This window comes from Globicephala melas, chromosome X, assembly GCF_963455315.2.
Source record: "Globicephala melas chromosome X, mGloMel1.2, whole genome shotgun sequence".
In the NCBI taxonomy this organism is placed as follows: domain Eukaryota; kingdom Metazoa; phylum Chordata; class Mammalia; order Artiodactyla; family Delphinidae; genus Globicephala; species Globicephala melas.
In genome coordinates this window covers 80,801,036-80,818,700 of record NC_083335.1, presented here as the reverse complement: position 1 = coordinate 80,818,700, position 17,665 = coordinate 80,801,036, and the positions used below count along the sequence as shown (strand labels likewise).

At 39.8% G+C, this 17,665-nt stretch overlaps 1 protein-coding gene across 1 annotated transcript in view; it reads right to left on the bottom strand.

The window, feature by feature from the left end:
- WNK3 (WNK lysine deficient protein kinase 3) overlaps nucleotides 1-17,665 on the bottom strand; it is a 185,167-nt gene that overhangs the window by 147,071 nt on the left and 20,431 nt on the right. Inside the window, exon 2 of the mRNA XM_060291809.1 lies at nucleotides 4,945-5,599. Within this exon, the coding sequence (XP_060147792.1) occupies nucleotides 4,945-5,481 (537 nt within the window). The 5' untranslated portion in view covers nucleotides 5,482-5,599. The remainder of the gene's footprint in view (nucleotides 1-4,944; nucleotides 5,600-17,665) is intronic.

Here is a 17,665-nt window from a genome sequence, read left to right as displayed (position 1 = left end):
TATGTCTTTTTTTAAATCTTTCTTTTCAGTGCCATTTTTGGTTCAGTTCAGAGACTACAGCTGACTTGTTAGAGGTCTAGTTGTTAGATGTTACTTAAAGAAGGCCTGTTTAATTACCTTGAAAAACACACAATCACAGAATTGACCCCACAGTGAAGCTTATTACAAGCACACTCAAATACATTTTAGGAAGAGTCAAATAACAAAAAATTTTACATATCTATGATGTTCCTTCAATTGGAAAATAGCGTTATATGAAAACTCAGTTCCATCAAGAAAACAAATGACAAGCATGCTAGCGGAAGTAAAGCAAAAACTGGTTGTGTTTCCATATGTAAAAGCAAGGTGTTGTTGATTTTCATGTTGTTAGTGTAGGAGAAAACTATTACAAACTCTTGTGACTGACTCGTTCTAAAAGTTACTAAACAGGTCTTTTAGTGACATGTGACCAGGTCTTTCAACATCATGAACTAAAAGTCTTCTAAATAAAACGTATGACTGACAGCCCTCACTCACAATAAATTACCAATTTACCAAGTAATTTACAATTCTTTACGAAGAACAACAGGTTCTTCCCAATAATGCATTAAAAATCAAATTATAGAAACCATAAAATATGACAAACTGTTGAAATGCAAATGTTTATGGCCAAATCCTAAATCTGACCCACATCTTCAAAGGATTTGTTTGTTTTCAACATCCTCAAAGTCAAATATCAGCAGTAAAATCTGTCTCTCCTTGTTCTTTGCACTGCCCTAAAGTCCATGTATTCTAAATAAATGGATATGAGGCTTTTAAGAATTGTTACACAAGGCTCAAGTATCTACAATAGGCGGAAATGCCATCAAGAGAGAAAGGTATAAAAACCTTTTTTTGAGCTGTGAATTTCAAATCAAACATGCAAAAATAAAATTTTAAGAAAGAAAAGAACTGCCAAATTTCAGGGGAGAAGATTAAGAGGTGGTGTGTACGCAATAAAATATAGTTTACATATTTTAATGATGTTAATAAATAGAAAATATATGTCAAATTGATAACAAAAGTATAGACACACCAATTTTATATATTATACACACACATATATATATATATAAACAAAGGTTGGGAAAGAATCAAGAATAATTTAAACATTTAAACTGCTCACTGGGATGTTTTTCAACAAAATTATTTAATTATATAATAAAGAGTAAGACTTTACAGAAAAAATATGAGAAATTGTACATTACAAACTGCATACTACTCACAGGAAAGTAATTAAAAGATGATGCCCTTATCCTTCTGGGATTCTAAATAAGTTAGTTTTTCCTAATTCCAAATATGCAGAAAGTGACATGAGATCCAAAAATTGTATCAACTAAGTCCACTAATTCTGGCATTCCTTTCAGAATAGAAGACTGCAATTGTTGTTCTTTGTATAAATTAAAATGTACTTTATTTTTGTAAATTAAAATTTACAACATTTGCTCCACATGAGAGATCCCCAAATCTGGCTATATATCCAATTACCTGGAGAACTTTTAAAAGTAAGTTCCTGTGGGGAATTCTCTGGCGGTCCAGTGGTTAGGACTCTGAGCTTCCACTGCAGGGGCCACAGGTTCGATCCCTGGTTGGGGAACTAAGATCCCTCAAGCTGCACAGTGTGACCAAAAAATAATAATAATAAAATAAAACTTCATAAAAAATATAAATAAATAAATAATAAAAGTAAGTTCCTGGTGGAACTTGTGGCACAGTGGTGCCACAGTGGCACAATGGTTAAGAATCCGCTTGCCAATGCAGGGGACATGGGTTTAAGCCCTGGTCCGGGAAGACCCCACATGCCATGGAGCAACTAAGCCCGTGTGCCACAACTACTGAGCCTGCACTCTAGAGTCCGCGAGCCACAACTCCTGAAGCCCACACACCTAGAGCCCATGCTCTGCAACAAGAGAAGCCACTGCAATGAGAAGCCCGCACACCACAAGGAAGAGTAGCCCCCCTGCTCACCGCAACTAGAGCCCACACGCAGCAACGAAGACCCAGCACAGCCAAAATTAATTAATTAATTTCTTAAAAAAAGTAAGTTCCTGGGCCTCACCTCCTGAAGATTCTAATTTAGAAAGTCTGGAGTGGATGCCAGGAATCAGTATAAATGATATAATATAAAGCTCATGTTGGTGTATTAAGGGAATTCCTCCTCTGATTCAGCTAGCTCTTGGAATTAGTCCCTTATTTCAGTGCTTTTCAAGCTCTACTGTGCATACAAATCACCTGCAGATGTTACTAAGAGGTAGACTCTGATTCAATAGTCTGGGATGAGGCCTAGGAACCTGCGGCTCCAAGTTCCCAGGTGATGTCCATGCTGCTGGTCCAGAGACTACACTTGGAGTAGTAAGACTTTATGGGATCTTTCAACCTTTCCACAGGTGAATAATAGAAGGTATTCCCCTAGGCAGTTCCTACCACTAAAATATTTTCAAGTTTTACCTAAACATTCTTTAGCACAGCTAGAGTACACAATTTGCAAAATATATGACATATCTTCACTATGTGTCCTACTACCAAGTGAATGGAAATTATCTCCCCCATTTACAAACAGAGTATCATTAAAAGATGAGTGTTACTGCAGTCAAAAGATTTATAAGATAAATAAGTACTAGAGATGTAATGTACAACATGCTAAAGATAACACCACTACTGTATGTTATCTATGAAAATTGTTAAGGGAGTAAATCCTAAGGGTTGTCAGCACAAGGAAAAAATATTTTTTCTATTTAATTTTGTATCTATTTGAGACGATGTTCACTAAACTTACTGTGATAATCATTTCATGATGTATTTAAGTCAAATCATTATGCTGTACACCTTAAACTTACACAGTGTTGTATGTCAATTATATCTCAATAAAACTGGAAGAAAAAAAGCAAATGACAATAACAACAACAAAGGACCAGATAGTAAATATTTTACATTTTGTGGCCCCCACTCCAGAAAAAGATGAGTGTTACTGAAATCACAATGCAGAGATTAAATTAAAATTTACATAATTTTCAATATATATATATATATGCAAGGATACTGATCACAACCATGGTTATAACAGTGAAATATCGGAGAAAAATGTAGAAGTCCAACAATAGATTGAATAACTTATAAGGGCATCTATTAAAAATAATGATGTAAATGTACAATTACCAGTAATGAAAAGATGTTCATGATAAGTTAAAAAAAGGTTTTGTTCAAACCTAACAGTACAATTCCATGGGGTGGCATACAGTCATATATACATTTATGCAAAAGAAAGAGTCCATAAAGATATATACTGAAATGTTTAAAGCATCCTCAAAGTAGTATAATTTCAGGTGATCTTAATGTTTGTTTACTCGCAGTATCTAATATTCCTACTGTGACACAGACCTTAAAATAAAATTCTTAAAGGGTAAAAAGGGGGTAAGAAGAAAACCAAGCAAACCCCACACAGCACATGCACACATCTTTTAAGAACTACTGGAATGGCTCGACTGCTAGGTAACTTGCATTCCAAAGAGTCGTCAAGGGACCTCCTATACTGGAAGCACTTTGAAAGCTTGTTAAAATTGCAGTCTTGGCCTTCCCTTCCCTGGTTGAGAGTCCGCCTGCCGATGCAGGGGACACGGGTTCGTGCCCCAGTCCGGGAAGATCCCACATGCCGCAGAGCGGCTGGGCCTGTGAGCCATGGCCGCTGAGCCTGCGCGTCCGGAGCCTGTGCTCCGCAACGGGAGAGGCCACAACAGTGAGAGGCCCGAGTACTGAAAAAAAAAAAAAAAAAAATTGCAGTCTTGCATCCCACCCCAGACTTACAGAATCTCAGTCTCTGACAGTAGTCTCCTGAATCTGCATACAAAGCAAACACTGACAGAGTAAGTGTTTTGAAACAAAAGGAGAGTAAAGTTTTTTAAAAAACAGAAAAAAACAGAGTAAAGTTTTGAAACAAAAGGCTTCCTAGAAATGCAGGGACCAAGACTAAATTTCAACCTATCTAAATGGCAATCTATAGTAAATTAAGAAGGTGTGAAATCATGGTACATACATACACACCCACACACAGAGACCACTGGAATTTGAACAACAAAAAAACCTGTACTTAGTGATTGGCTTTATTTAATCTTAATTTTAAGCACCTATTGTGAACACTGACCACTTCCCATGAGCTGGCTGAGGTCACAAAGCTTTTCCTTAGGTTTAACCTACATCTGTCTGAAACTATTCCTATTATAATCCTTTCTATGATGTTCTGTCTCCATTTAGTCCTTCATTAGTTACAAGTACCACATAAACATTTATTATGGAAACAAATATCTAGGTAATTCAACTAGTCTTCTGATGCTTCCACTTCTCCTTCCTAAACAACATTCCAGTTGACTAAGCTCAGTAGATTCTGGTGATTATTTCTTCCAGAGATCCTCTCTGAGGTAAACTCAAAGGCATGGAGAGGAGTTTATATTACTAGAAGCCCTCAAAGAAACAAGAAAACCATTTCCTGTTCTGAAAAACAACACATGAACCCCCAAAAGTTTGTTGAAAGAAAAAGAGAGATGGGAAATATCATACTGCATATATCCCTAACATATCACACTCTCAAATATTTAGTATAACAATCAACTCATAAGGCATACATTTACTAAAAGTTTTCAAAATGAGACATTAAGAGTTTCGGGAATTTCCTAAGGGTAATGAATTAGGGGCATTTCCCCAAAGAAAGGCAGAATAGACTTTTTCCCTTTAAAACAGAGGGGAAAACAACAGGAAAAACAAAAGTTTGGCGTGAGCTCCTAAGAGGATCTAAGAAAGGAGCATAATTTCAGGGATGTGGGGACAAGTCCTTCGTTTTATTTTAATCCATGATACATTTTAATACTGGATCACTCAGAAGCCCAGGCCAGCTAAAACTGGAGTGCATTAAAACCAAGAAGATTGTATACACACCTGCAGCTCACACCAAGCAACTTCAACCCATGTTTCAGTGTCCAGTCCTTTATATACTGTTTTAAATGCTCCTCTTCCCAGCTCTATGTCAAATTTCAGGAACCTGCCACTAGGAGAAGTAGCTACAGCCTTCATTTCTGCTTCTTCTTCCATTTCCTTTTCATTTTTCTCCTTGAAACAATCTTTTGAGGATTCTGACATTCCCTTTGAACACTGCTCATATTTAACTTCTTGTCTGCCTCTTAGCACATTTGTAGGAAGCTTTTCTACTCTTGGAATATTTGTTGCAGTCTTTATTCTCTCATCTTTGGAGGAAGATTCAGCAACTTTGCCATCTTCTGTCATCTCAACACTCTTTCGAAAGAATCTTTTCCTTTCTATAGTTTCTCCAGAAGCACAGAAGGTACTGTTTTTCTCCTTTAGTCTAGCTTCCACGGTCAAAGTTGCTGCAACCTGACGAACTCTGTTTTCCAATGAAACTCCATCAGGTTTCTCAGAATCTTCTGTGCTAGCTGGCCCTCCTGAATCAGTATCCATTGTAATTAAGGTTGGCACTAAAATTTTTCCTGTTCCACTCTTCAGTCCAGTTGCATCTCAGGTAACAGAATTATCAGAATAGACTTCCTTTTATGTGGTCATATGTTTCCATAGCAACCTGAAGGGGGAAAAAGGATATATTAAAATCACCCCACAAAGGAAATCATTAAGGAGAAAAGTCACCTGACTGTTTAATCCCTTTTTTCTTAATAAGAAGTTTGTTCTTTTTTCTGTCCAATCTTAGCAACCAGCAGACTCCAGGGACTGTGTCTTATCTTGTTTACCACTGTAGTCCTCAGTGCTTAGCAGACTACTTGGCATATAGCTCAATAAGTCTTCATATTGCATGAACGTTGGTTAGCAATCTAGTTCTCATACCCTTCTATCAATCCATCATATTTTTTCCCCAAGGGGCTTAAAATTCTTTTAATCAACTTTCTCAGGTATAATTGTCATACAGTAAATTACATGTGTTTAAAATGTACAATTTGATAAATTTTGACACAGATGTACACCTCTGAAACCATCTCCAAAATCAAGACAATGAACATACGCTTCTCCACCAAGAGCTCTTACTCCTGTCCCTTTGTAATTCCTCTAAGTAGTCCATTATCTGGATATATCATAATTTGTTTATTTATTCACCTCTTGATGACATTTGGGTTGAATTTCACTTATGGACTATTATGAATAAGGTTGCTATGAAGATCTGTGTACAAATCTTTACATGGACATATACTCTCATTTACCTTGAGAAAGTACCTAAGAGTGGAATGGCTGTATCAGAAAATGTATGCTTAACCTTTAAAGAAACTGCCATCTGTTTTTCAAGGTGGTTGTATCATTTTGCATTCCCAGGAGCAGTACATTAGAATTCCAGTTCCTCCATATCTTCATCAATACTCTACACTGCCAAATCAATATACTTTGAAAGTCAATAAGACTAGTATTACCTGCAAGTGGGAAAAGGTAATTAACAATGCCTCACTTAGGTAGAGAATTTTTTCTTTAACTTATTTTGACATAATTTTGGACTTGGAAAAAGACCTGCAAGAATATACAAAGAATTTAGTATACCCTTCACTCACATCCCCAAATGTTAACATTTTAGATTGGACATTTTTAAGTAAGGATAACTCTACTCAAAAAAAAAAGAATAACTCTATTCACTTAACTAAAGGTAACTTATCCAGAAACCTCAAAAGCAAAGATCCATAAGTAAGACAAAAGGATTGCTAAGCAGACAAAAATAGGTAAAAATCAGAGAATTTAAGTAGGAAAAAGACTTCAGAATTTTTTAACTGCAGAACCTCTTTTATAAAATGAAATCTTACTCAGAATCCTAATATAAAAATAGAGGGGAAAGTAGTGTTGCTTTGGTATAATAATTTTAATTATAATGTCTGGTCACCTGGTTTCCCAAACTGTAGAATAAGAAGCAGCAAAGTAGAGAAATGGGGAAATGAGTGTTCCTTTAGCCTTTAAAAAACCAACCCTAAGACAAAAAATATTACTAGAGACAAAGAAGGACATTTTATAAGCATGGAGAGATTAATTCACCAGGACAATATAACAATTATAAACATATACACATCTAACAACAGAGCCCCAAATACATTAAATAAAAACTGACAAAACTGAAGAGAGAAATAAACAATTCAGTAATAACAGTAGAAGATGTTAATACCCCATTCTCAATAATGGGGAGAAAAATGAGACAGAAAACGAGCAAGAATCTGGAAAACCTGACCAATACTATCAATCAACTTGACCTAACTGCCATCTATAGAACACTCCACTCAGCAAGAACAAAATATACATTCTTTTCAAGCACACATGGAAAAATCTCGAGAACAGATTATGTACTATGCAATAAAATAAATCTCAATAAATTTAAAAGGATTGAAACCAAAGTATGCTCTCCTACCACAAAAGAATTAAATTAGAAATGAATAGAATAAGGTAAGGGTATATAGATCAATGAAACAGAATTGAGAGTCTAGAAGTAAACCTTAACATTTATGGTCAAATGATTTTCAACAGAGAGGCCAAGACAATTCAATGGGAAAAAAACAGTCTTTCAACAAAAGGTACTGGGACAACTGGATATCCACATACAAAAGAATGAAGTTGGACTCCTACCTCACACCACACAAGAAATGAACTCAAAGTGGAACATGGACTAAAACTATAAAACTCTTAGAAGAAAACATTAAAGTAAATTCTAGTGCCTCTGGGTTATGCAATGGTTTCCTAAGTACAATAGCAAAGGTACAAGTGATAAAAGAGAAATTGAGAAGCTGACCTCAAAAAATTTAAAACTTTTGTATTTCAAAGGATGCCATCAAGGAAGTGAAAAGTGAAAAGGCTGGGGGAAAATATGTGCAAATCATATACCTGATAAGGGACTGGTATTCAGAATATATAAAGGATTCCAACAATTCAATAGTGAAAAGATAAATAATCCAATGCGCTAAAGATCTAAATAGGCATTTCTCTAAAGAAGATATACAAGTGGCCAATAAACACATGAAAAGACGTTCCACATTGTTACTCATTAGAGAAATACAAATCATAATCACAAATACTACTCCATACCCATGAGGATGGTTACAATAAAAAAGACAAGACAGTAACAAGTGATGGTGAGGATATGGAGAAAATAGACCCCTAATACATTGCTGGTGGGAATGTACAATAGAACACAGTCTGGCAGTTCCTCAACAAGTTAAACATAGAGTTACTATATGAATACCATCTACCCAAGAGAAATGAAAACTTATGTCCACACAAAAACTTATACACAAGTGTTCATAGCAGCACTAGTCACAATAGCCAAAAGGTGGAAACAATCCAAATGTCTAACAACAGTTGGATAAACAAAATGTGTTATATCCATGCAATACAATATTATTCAGCAATAAAAAGAAATGAGGTATTGATACATGCTACAATAAGGATGAACCTTGATAACATTATGCTATGTGAAAGAAGCCAAAGGAAAGACCACGTACTGTATGGTTACATTTATATGAAATGTCTAGAATATGCAAATCTATAGAGATAGAAAATAGATTATTTGTTGCCTTGGGCTGGGGTACAGGAATAGGACTGACTTCAAACTGGCACAAGAAATATTTTGGGGGTGATGAAAATGTTCTAAAATCAGATTGTAATCAAGGTTATAGAACTCTATAAATTTGCTAAAAATCACTGACATTTATATTGGTGAATTTTATGATATATAAATTATATCTCAATAAAATATGATGTCCTTAAGAATCTTAAAATATTGTGACTAAAATCAAAGCCATTGTAATATCAAATATGCCTTTTTAAAACTATACTCGCTACCTCCCTCACCACCACCACCACCCCATTCGGTCCACTCTCCTTATCTTCTGCCTGGATTCCTGGGTTGAGAATCATTGGTCTGAAGAGAAAAGACCTGACAACAATAAAATGTAATAGCTGGTGGCCTAAGGGTAAACAATGAATAAGAAAAACAAATTTTAACAAAACAGGCAAAGACTTTCCGGGAAGATGGCGGAAGAGTAAGACGCGGAGATCACCCTCCTCCCCACAGATACACCAGAAATACATCTACACGTGGAACAACTCCTACAGAGCACCTACTGAACGCTGGCAGAAGACCTCAGACCTCCCAAAAGGCAAGAAACCCCCCACGTACCTGGTTAGGGCAAAAGAAAAACATAAACAGAGACAAAAGGATAGGGACGGGTCCTGCACCAGCGGAAGGGAGCTGTGAAGGAGGAAATGTGTCCACACACTAGGAAGCCCCTTCGCGGGCGGAGACTGCGGGTGGCGGAGTGGGGGAGCTTCGAAGCCACGGAGGAGAGCACAGCAACAGGGGTGCAGAGGGCAAAGCGGAGAGATTCCAGCGCAGAGGATCAGGGCCGACCGGCACTCACCAGCCTGAGAGGCTTCTCTGCTCACCCGCCGGGGCGGGCGGGGCTGGGAGCTGAGGCTCGGGCTTAGGTCTGAGCGCCAGGAGAGGACTGGGGTTGGCGGCGTGAACACATTCTGCAGGGCGTTAGTGCACCTCGGCTAGCCGGGAGGGAGTCCGGGGGAAAGTCGGGACCTGCCGAAGAGGCAAGAGACTTTTTCTTCCCTCTTTATTTCCTGGTGCACGAGGAGAGGGGATTAAGAACGCTGCTTAAAGGAGCTCCAGAGACGGGCACGAGCCGCGGCTAAAAGTGCGGACCCCAGAGACAGACATGAGACGCTAAGACTGCTGCTGCCGCCACCAAGAAGCCTGTGTGCGAACACAGGTCACTATCCACACCCCCCTTCCGGGGAGCCTGTGCAGCCCGCCACTGCCAGGGTCCCGGGATCCAGGGACAACTCCCCCGGGAGAACGCACGGCGCGCCTCAGGCTGGCAACGTCACGCTGGCCTCTGCCGCCGCAGGCCCGCCCCGCACTCCGTGGCCCTCCCTACCCCCCCCCCACTCGCCGGCCTGAGTGAGCCAGAGCCTCCGAATCAGCGGCTCCTTTAACCCCGTCCTATCTGAGCAAAGAACAGACGCCCTCCAGCGACATACACGCACAGGCGGGGCCAAATCCAAAATTGAGCCCCTGGGTGCTGTGAGAACAAAGAAAAGGAAGGGAAATCTCTCCCAGCAGCCTCAGAAGCAGCAGATTAAAGCTCCACAATCAACTTGATGTACGCTACATCTGTGGAATACATGAATAGAAAACGAATCATCCCAAATTAAGGAGCCCTGTGGATGAAAGGCTCTTGGTGCTGCAGCCAGGAGTTAGTGCTGTGCCTCTGAGGTGGGAGAGCCAACTTCAGGACACTGGTCCACAAGAGGCCTCCCAGCTGCACATCATATCAAACGGCGAAAATCTCCCAGAGATATCCATCTCAACGCCAGCACCCAGCTTCACTCAACGACCAGCAAGCTACAGTGCTGGACATCCTATGCCAAACAACTAGCAAGACAGGAACAGAACCCCACCCATTAGCAGAGAGGCTGCCCCAAATCATAATAACTCTACAGACACCCCAAAACACACCACCAGACGTGGACCTGCCCACCAGAAAGACAAGATCCAGCCTCATCCACCAAAACACAGGCATTAGTACCCTCCACCAGGAAGCCTACACAACCCACTGAACCAACCTTAGCCACTGGGGACAGACACTAAAAACAACAGGAAATACGAACCTTCAGCCTGCAAAAAGGAGACCCCAAACACAGTAAGATAAGCAAAATGAAAAGACAGAAAAACACACAGCAGATAAAGGAGCAAGATAAAAACCCACCAGACCTAACAAATGAAGAGGAAATAGGCAGTCTACCTGAAAAAGAATTCAGAATAATGATAGTAAAGACGATCCAAAATCTTGGAAATAGAATAGACAAAATGCAAGAAACAGTTAACAAGGACCTAGAAGAACTAAAGATGAAACAAACAATGATGAACAACACAATAAATGAAATGAAAAATACTCTAGATGGGATCAATAGCAGAATAACTGAGGCAGAAGAACGGATAAGTGACCTGGAAGATAAAATAGTGGATATAACTAATGCAGAGCAGAATAAAGAAAAAAGAATGAAAAGAATTGAGGACAGTCTCAGAGACCTCTGGGACAACATTAAACGCACCAACATTCGAATTATAGGGGTCCCAGAGAAGAAGAGAAAAAGAAAGGGACTGAGAAAATATTTGAAGAGATTATAGTTGAAAACTTCCCTAATATGGGAAAGGAAATAGTTAATCAAGTCCAGGAAGCACAGAGAGTCCCATACAGGATAAATCCAAGGAGAAATACACCAAGACACATATTAATCAAACTGTCAAAAATTAAATACAAAGAAAACATATTAAAAGCAGCAAGGGAAAAACAACTAGTAACACAAAAGGGAATCCCCATAAGGTTAACAGCTGATCTCTCAGCAGAAACTCTGCAAGCCAGAAGGGAGTGGCAGAACATATTGAAAGTGTTGAAGGAGAAAAACCTGCAACCAAGATTACTGTACCCAGCAAGGATCTCATTCAGATTTGATGGAGAAATTAAAACCTTTACAAACAAGCAAAAGCTGAGAGAGTTCAGCACCACCAAACCAGCTCTACAACAACTGCTAAAGGAACTTCTCTAGGCAAGAAACAAAAAAGAAGGAAAAGACCTAGAATAACGAACCCAAAACAATTAAGAAAATGGGAATGGGAACATACATATCGATAATTACCTTAAATGTAAATGGATTAAATGCTCCCACCAAAAGACACAGATTGGCTGAATGGATACAAAAAAAAGACGCATATATTTGCTGTCTACAAGAGACCCACTTCAGACCTAGAGACACATAGAGACTGAAAGTAAGGGGATGGAAAAAGGTATTTCATGCAAATGGAAACCAAAAGAAAGCTGGAGTAGCAATTCTCATATCAGACAAAATAGACTTTAAAATAAAGACTATTAGAAGAGACAAAGAAGGACACTACATAATGATCAAGGGATCGATCCAAGAAGAAGATATAACAATTGTAGATATTTAGGCACCCAACATAGGAGCACCTCAATACATAAGGCAAATACTAACAGCCATAAAAGGGGAAATCGACAGTAACACATTCATAGTAGTGGACTTTAACACCCCACTTTCACCAATGGACAGATCTTCCAAAATGAAAATAAATAAGGTAACACAAGCTTTAAATGATACATTAAACAAGATGGACTTAATTGATATTTATAGGACATTCCATCCAAAAACAATAGAATACACATTTTTCTCAAGTGCTTATGGAACATTCTCCAGGATAGATCATATCTTGGGTCACAAATCAAGCCTTGGTAAATTTAAGAAAACTGGAATTGTATCAAGTAGCTTTTCCGACCACAACGCTATGAGACTACATATCAATTACAGGAAAAGATCTGTAAAAAATACAAACACATGGAGGCTAAACAATACACTACTTAATAACGAAGTGATCACTGAAGAAATCAAAGAGGAAATCAAAAAATACCTAGAAACAAATGACAATGGAGACACGACGACTCAAAATCTATGGAATGCAGCAAAAGCAGTTCTAAGAGGGAAGTTTATAGCAATACAATCCAACCTTAAGAAACAGGAAACATCTCGAATAAACAACCTAACCTTGCACCTCAAGCAATTAGAGAAAGAAGAACAAAATACCCCAAAGTTAGCAGAAGGAAAGAAATCATAAATATCAGATCAGAAATAAATGAAAAGAAATGAAGGAAACAATAGCAAAGATCAATAAAACTAAAAGCTGGTTCTTTGAAAGGATAAACAAAATTGATAAACCATTAGCCAGACTCATCAAGAAAAAAAGGGAGAAGACTCAAATCAATAGAATTAGAAATGAAAAAGGAGAAGTAACAACTGACACTGCAGAAATACAAAAATCATGAGAGATTACTACAAGCAACTCTATGCCAATAAAATGGACAACCTGGAAGAAATGGACAAATTCTTAGAAAGGCACAACCTGCCAAGACTGAATCAGGAAGAAATAGAAAATATGAACAGACCAATCACAAGCACTGAAATTGAAACTGTGATTAAAAATCTTCCAAGAAGCAAAAGCCCAGGACCAGATGGCTTCACAGGCGAATTCTACCAAACATTTAGAGAAGAGCTATCACCTATCCTTCTCAAACTCTTCCAAAATATAGCAGAGGGAGGAACACTCCCCAACTCATTCTATGAGGCCACCATCACCCTGATACCAAAACCAGACAAGGATATCACAAAGAAAGAAAACTACATGCCAATATCACTGATGAACATAGATGCAAAAATCCTCAACAAAATACTAGCAAACAGAATCCAACAGCACATTAAAAGGATCGTACACCATGATCAAGTGGGGTTTATTCAAGGAATGCAAGGATTCTTCAATATACGCAAATCTATCAATGTGATAAACCATATTAACAAATTGAAGGAGAAAAACCATATGATCATCTCAATAGATGCAGAGAAAGCTTTCGACAAAATTCAACACCCATTTATGATAAAAACCCTGCAGAAAGTAGGCATAGAGGGAACTTTCCTCAACATAATAAAGGCCATATATGACAAACCCACAGCCAACATCGTCCTCAATGGTGAAAAACTGAAAGCATTTCCACTAAGATCAGGAACAAGACAAGGTTGCCCACTCTCACCACTCTTATTCAACATAGTTTTGGAAGTTTTGGCCGCAGCATTCAGAGAAGAAAAGGAAATAAAAGCAATCCAAATCGGAAAAGAAGAAGTAAAGCTGTCACTGTTTGCAGATGACATGATACTCTACATAGAGAATCCTAAAGATGCTACCAGAAAACTACTAGAGCTAATCAATGAATTTGGTAAAGTAGCAGGATACAAAATTAATGCACAGAAATCTCTGGCATTCCTATACACTAAGGATGAAAAATCTGAACGTGAAATCAAGAAAACACTCCCATTTACCATTGCAACAAAAAGAATAAAATATCTAGGAATAAACCTACCTAAGGAGACAAAAGACCTGTATGCAGAAAATTATAAGACACTGATGAAAGAAATTAAAGATGATACAAATAGATGGAGAGATATACCATGTTCTTGGATTGGAAGAATCAACATTGTGAAAATGAATATACTACCCAAAGCAATCTACAGATTCAATGCAATCCCTATCAAACTACCACTGGCATTTTTCACAGAACTAGAACAAAAAATTTTGCAATTTGTATGGAAACACAAAAGACCCCGAATAGCCAAAGGAATCTTGAGAACGAAAAACGGAGCTGGAGGAATCAGGCTTCCTGACTTCAAACTATACTACAAAGCTACATTAATCAAGACAGTATGGTACTGGCACAAAAACAGAAATATAGATCAATGCAACAGGATAGAAAGCACAGAGATAAACCCATGCACATACGGTCACCTTATCTTTGATAAAGGAGGCAGGAATGTACAGTGGAGAAAGGACAGCCTCTTCAATAAGTGGTGCTGGGAAAACTGGACAGCTACATGTAAAAGGAGATTAGATCACTCCCTAACACCATACACAAAAATAAGCTCAAAATGGATTAAAGACCTAAATGTAAGGCCAGAAACTATCAAACTCTTAGAGGAAAACATAGGCAGGACACTCTATGACATAAATCACAGCAAGGTCCTTTTTGACCCACCTCCTAGAGAAATGGAAACAAAAATAAACAAATGGGACCTAATGAAACTTAAAAGCTTTTGCCCGGGGGGGGGGGGGACCTTGAAGATGGCGGAAGAGTAAGACGCAGATATCACCTTCCTCCCCACAGATACACCAGAAATACATCTACACGTGGAACAACTCCTACAGAACACCTACTGAAGGCTGGCAGAAGACCTCAGACCTCCCAAAAGGCAAGAAACTCCCCACGTACCTGGGTAGGGCAAAAGAAAAAGAAAAAACAGAGACAAAAGAATAGGGACGGCACCTGCACCAGTGGGAGGGAGCTGTGAAGGAGGAAAAGTTTCCACACACTAGGAAGCTCCTTCGCGGGAGGAGACTGCGGGAGGCGGAGGGGGGAGCTTCGGAGCTGTGGAGGAGAGCACAGCAACAGGGGTGAGGAGGGCAAAGTGGGGAGATTCCCGCACAGAGGATCGGTGCCGACCGGCACTCACCAGCCCGAGAGGCTTGTCTGCTCACCCGCCGGGGCGGGCGGGGCTGCAAGCTGAGGCTCTGAGGCTCGGATTTCGGTTTCGGACGGAGCACAGGGAGAGGACTGGGGTTGGCGGCTTGAACATAGCCTGAAGGGGCTAGCCGGGAGGGAGTCCGGGGAAAAGTCTGCACCTAACGAAGAGGCAAGAGACTTTTTCTTCCTTCTTTGTTTCCTGGTGCATGAGGAGAGGGGTTTAAGAACGCTGATTAAAGGAACCCCAGAGACGGGCGCGAGCCGCAGCTAAAAGCGCGGACGCCAGAGACGGTCGGGAGATGCTAAGGCTGCTGGTGCAGCCACCAAGGGGCCTGTGTGCGAGCACAGGTCACTATCCACACCCCTCTTCCGAGGAGCCTGTGCAGCCCGCCACTGCCAGGTTCCCGGGATCCAGGGACAACTTCCCCGGGAGAACGCACGGCGGGCCTCAAGCTGGTGCAAAGTCACGCCGGCCTTGGCCGCCGCAGGCCCGCCCCGCACTCCGGGCCGCTCCCTCCCCGCCGGCCTGAGTGCGCCAGAGCCCCCGAATCAGCGGCTCCTTTAACCCCGTCCTGTCTGAGCAAAAAACAGACGCCCTCCAGCGACCTACACGCAGAGGCGGGGCCAAATCCAAAGCTGAGCCCCTGGGAGCTGTGAGAACAAAGAAGAGAAAGGGAAATCTCTCCCAGCAGCCTCAGAAGCAGCGGATTAAAGCTCCACAATCAACTTGATATACCCTGCATCTGTGGAATACCTGAATAGACAACCAATCATCCCAAATTAAGGAAGTGGACTTTAGGAGCAAGATCTATGATTTTTTTCCCTTTTCCTCTTTTTGTGAATGTGTATGTGTATGCTTCTGTGTGAGATCTTGTCTGTATAGCTTTGCTTCCACCATTTGTCCTAGGGTTCTATCTGTCTATGGTTTTAAAAATTTTTTTAATAATTAATTTTAATTTTAATAACGTTATTATACTTTACCTTCGTTCTTTCCTTCTTTCTTTCCTTCCTTCCCTCCCTCCTTTAGACAACGAATCATCCCAAATTGAGGAGGTGGTCGCTGACAGCAAGATTTATGATTTTCCCCCTTTACCTCTTTTAGTGAGGGTGTATGTGTATGCTTCTGTGTAAGATTTTGTCTGTATAGCTTTGCTTCCAACATTTGTCCTAAGGTTCCTATTTTTTTTTCTAAATAAGAATTTTTTAATTCAATAACTTTATTATACTTTATTTTATTTTTACTGTATCTTCTTTCTTTCTTTTTTCCTTCTTTCCCTCCTTCCTTCCTTCCTGCCTCCCTCCCTCCTTTCTTTCCTTCTTGCCTTCTTTCCTTCTTTGCTTCTTTCTTTCTTCCTTCCTTCCTTCCTTCCTTCCTTCCTTTCCTTCTTTCTTTCCCCATACTTCTACTAATTCCCTCTACTTTTTCTCCCTTTTATTCTGAGCCGTGTGGATGAAAGGCTCTTGGTGCTGCAGCCAGGAGTCAGGGCTCTGCCTCTGAGGTAGGAGAGCCAACTTCAGGACACTGGTCAACAAGAGACCTCCCAGCTCCACACAATATCAAACGGCGAAAATCTCCCAGAGACCTCCATCTTAACACCAGCATCCAGCTTCACTCAACGAACAGCAAGCCACAGTGCTGGACAAGCTATGCCAAACAACTAGCAAAACAGGAACACAACCCCACTCATTAGCAGAGAGGCTGCCTAAAATCATAATAAGGCCACAGACACCCCAAAACACACCACCAGACGTAAACCTGCCCACTAGAGAGACAAGATCCAGCCTCATCCACCACAACACAGGCACTAGTCCCCTCCACCAGGAAGCCTACACAACCCACTGAACCAACCTTAGCCACTGGAGACAGACATCAAAAACAGCGGAAACTACAAACCTGCAGTCTGCAAAAAGGAGACCCCAAACACAGTAAGATAAGCAAAATGAGAAGATAGAAAAACACACAGCAGATAAAGAAGCAAGATAAAAATGCACCAGACCTAACAAATGAAGAGGAAATAGGCAGTCTACCTGAAAAAGAATTCAGAATAATGATAGTAAGGATGATCCGAAATCTTGGAAATAGAATGGACAAAATGCAAGAAATAGTTAACAAGGACCTAGAAGAAATAAAGATGAAACAAGCAACGATGAACAACACAATAAATGAAATTAAAAGTACTCTAGATGGGATCAATAGCAGAATAACTGAGGCAGAAGAACGGATAAGTGACCTGGAAGATAAAATAGTGGAAATAACTACTGCAGAGCAGAATAAAGAAAAAAGAATGAAAAGAACTGAGGACAGTCTCAGAGACCTCTGGGACAACATTAAACGCACCAACATTCGAATTATAGGGGTTCCAGAAGAAGAAAAGAAAAAGAAAGGGACTGAGAAAATATTTGAAGAGATTATAGTTGAAAACTTCCCTAATATGGGAAAGGAAATAGTTAATCAAGTCCAGGAAGCACAGAGAGTCCCATACAGGATAAATCCAAGGAGAAATACGCCAAGACACATATTAATC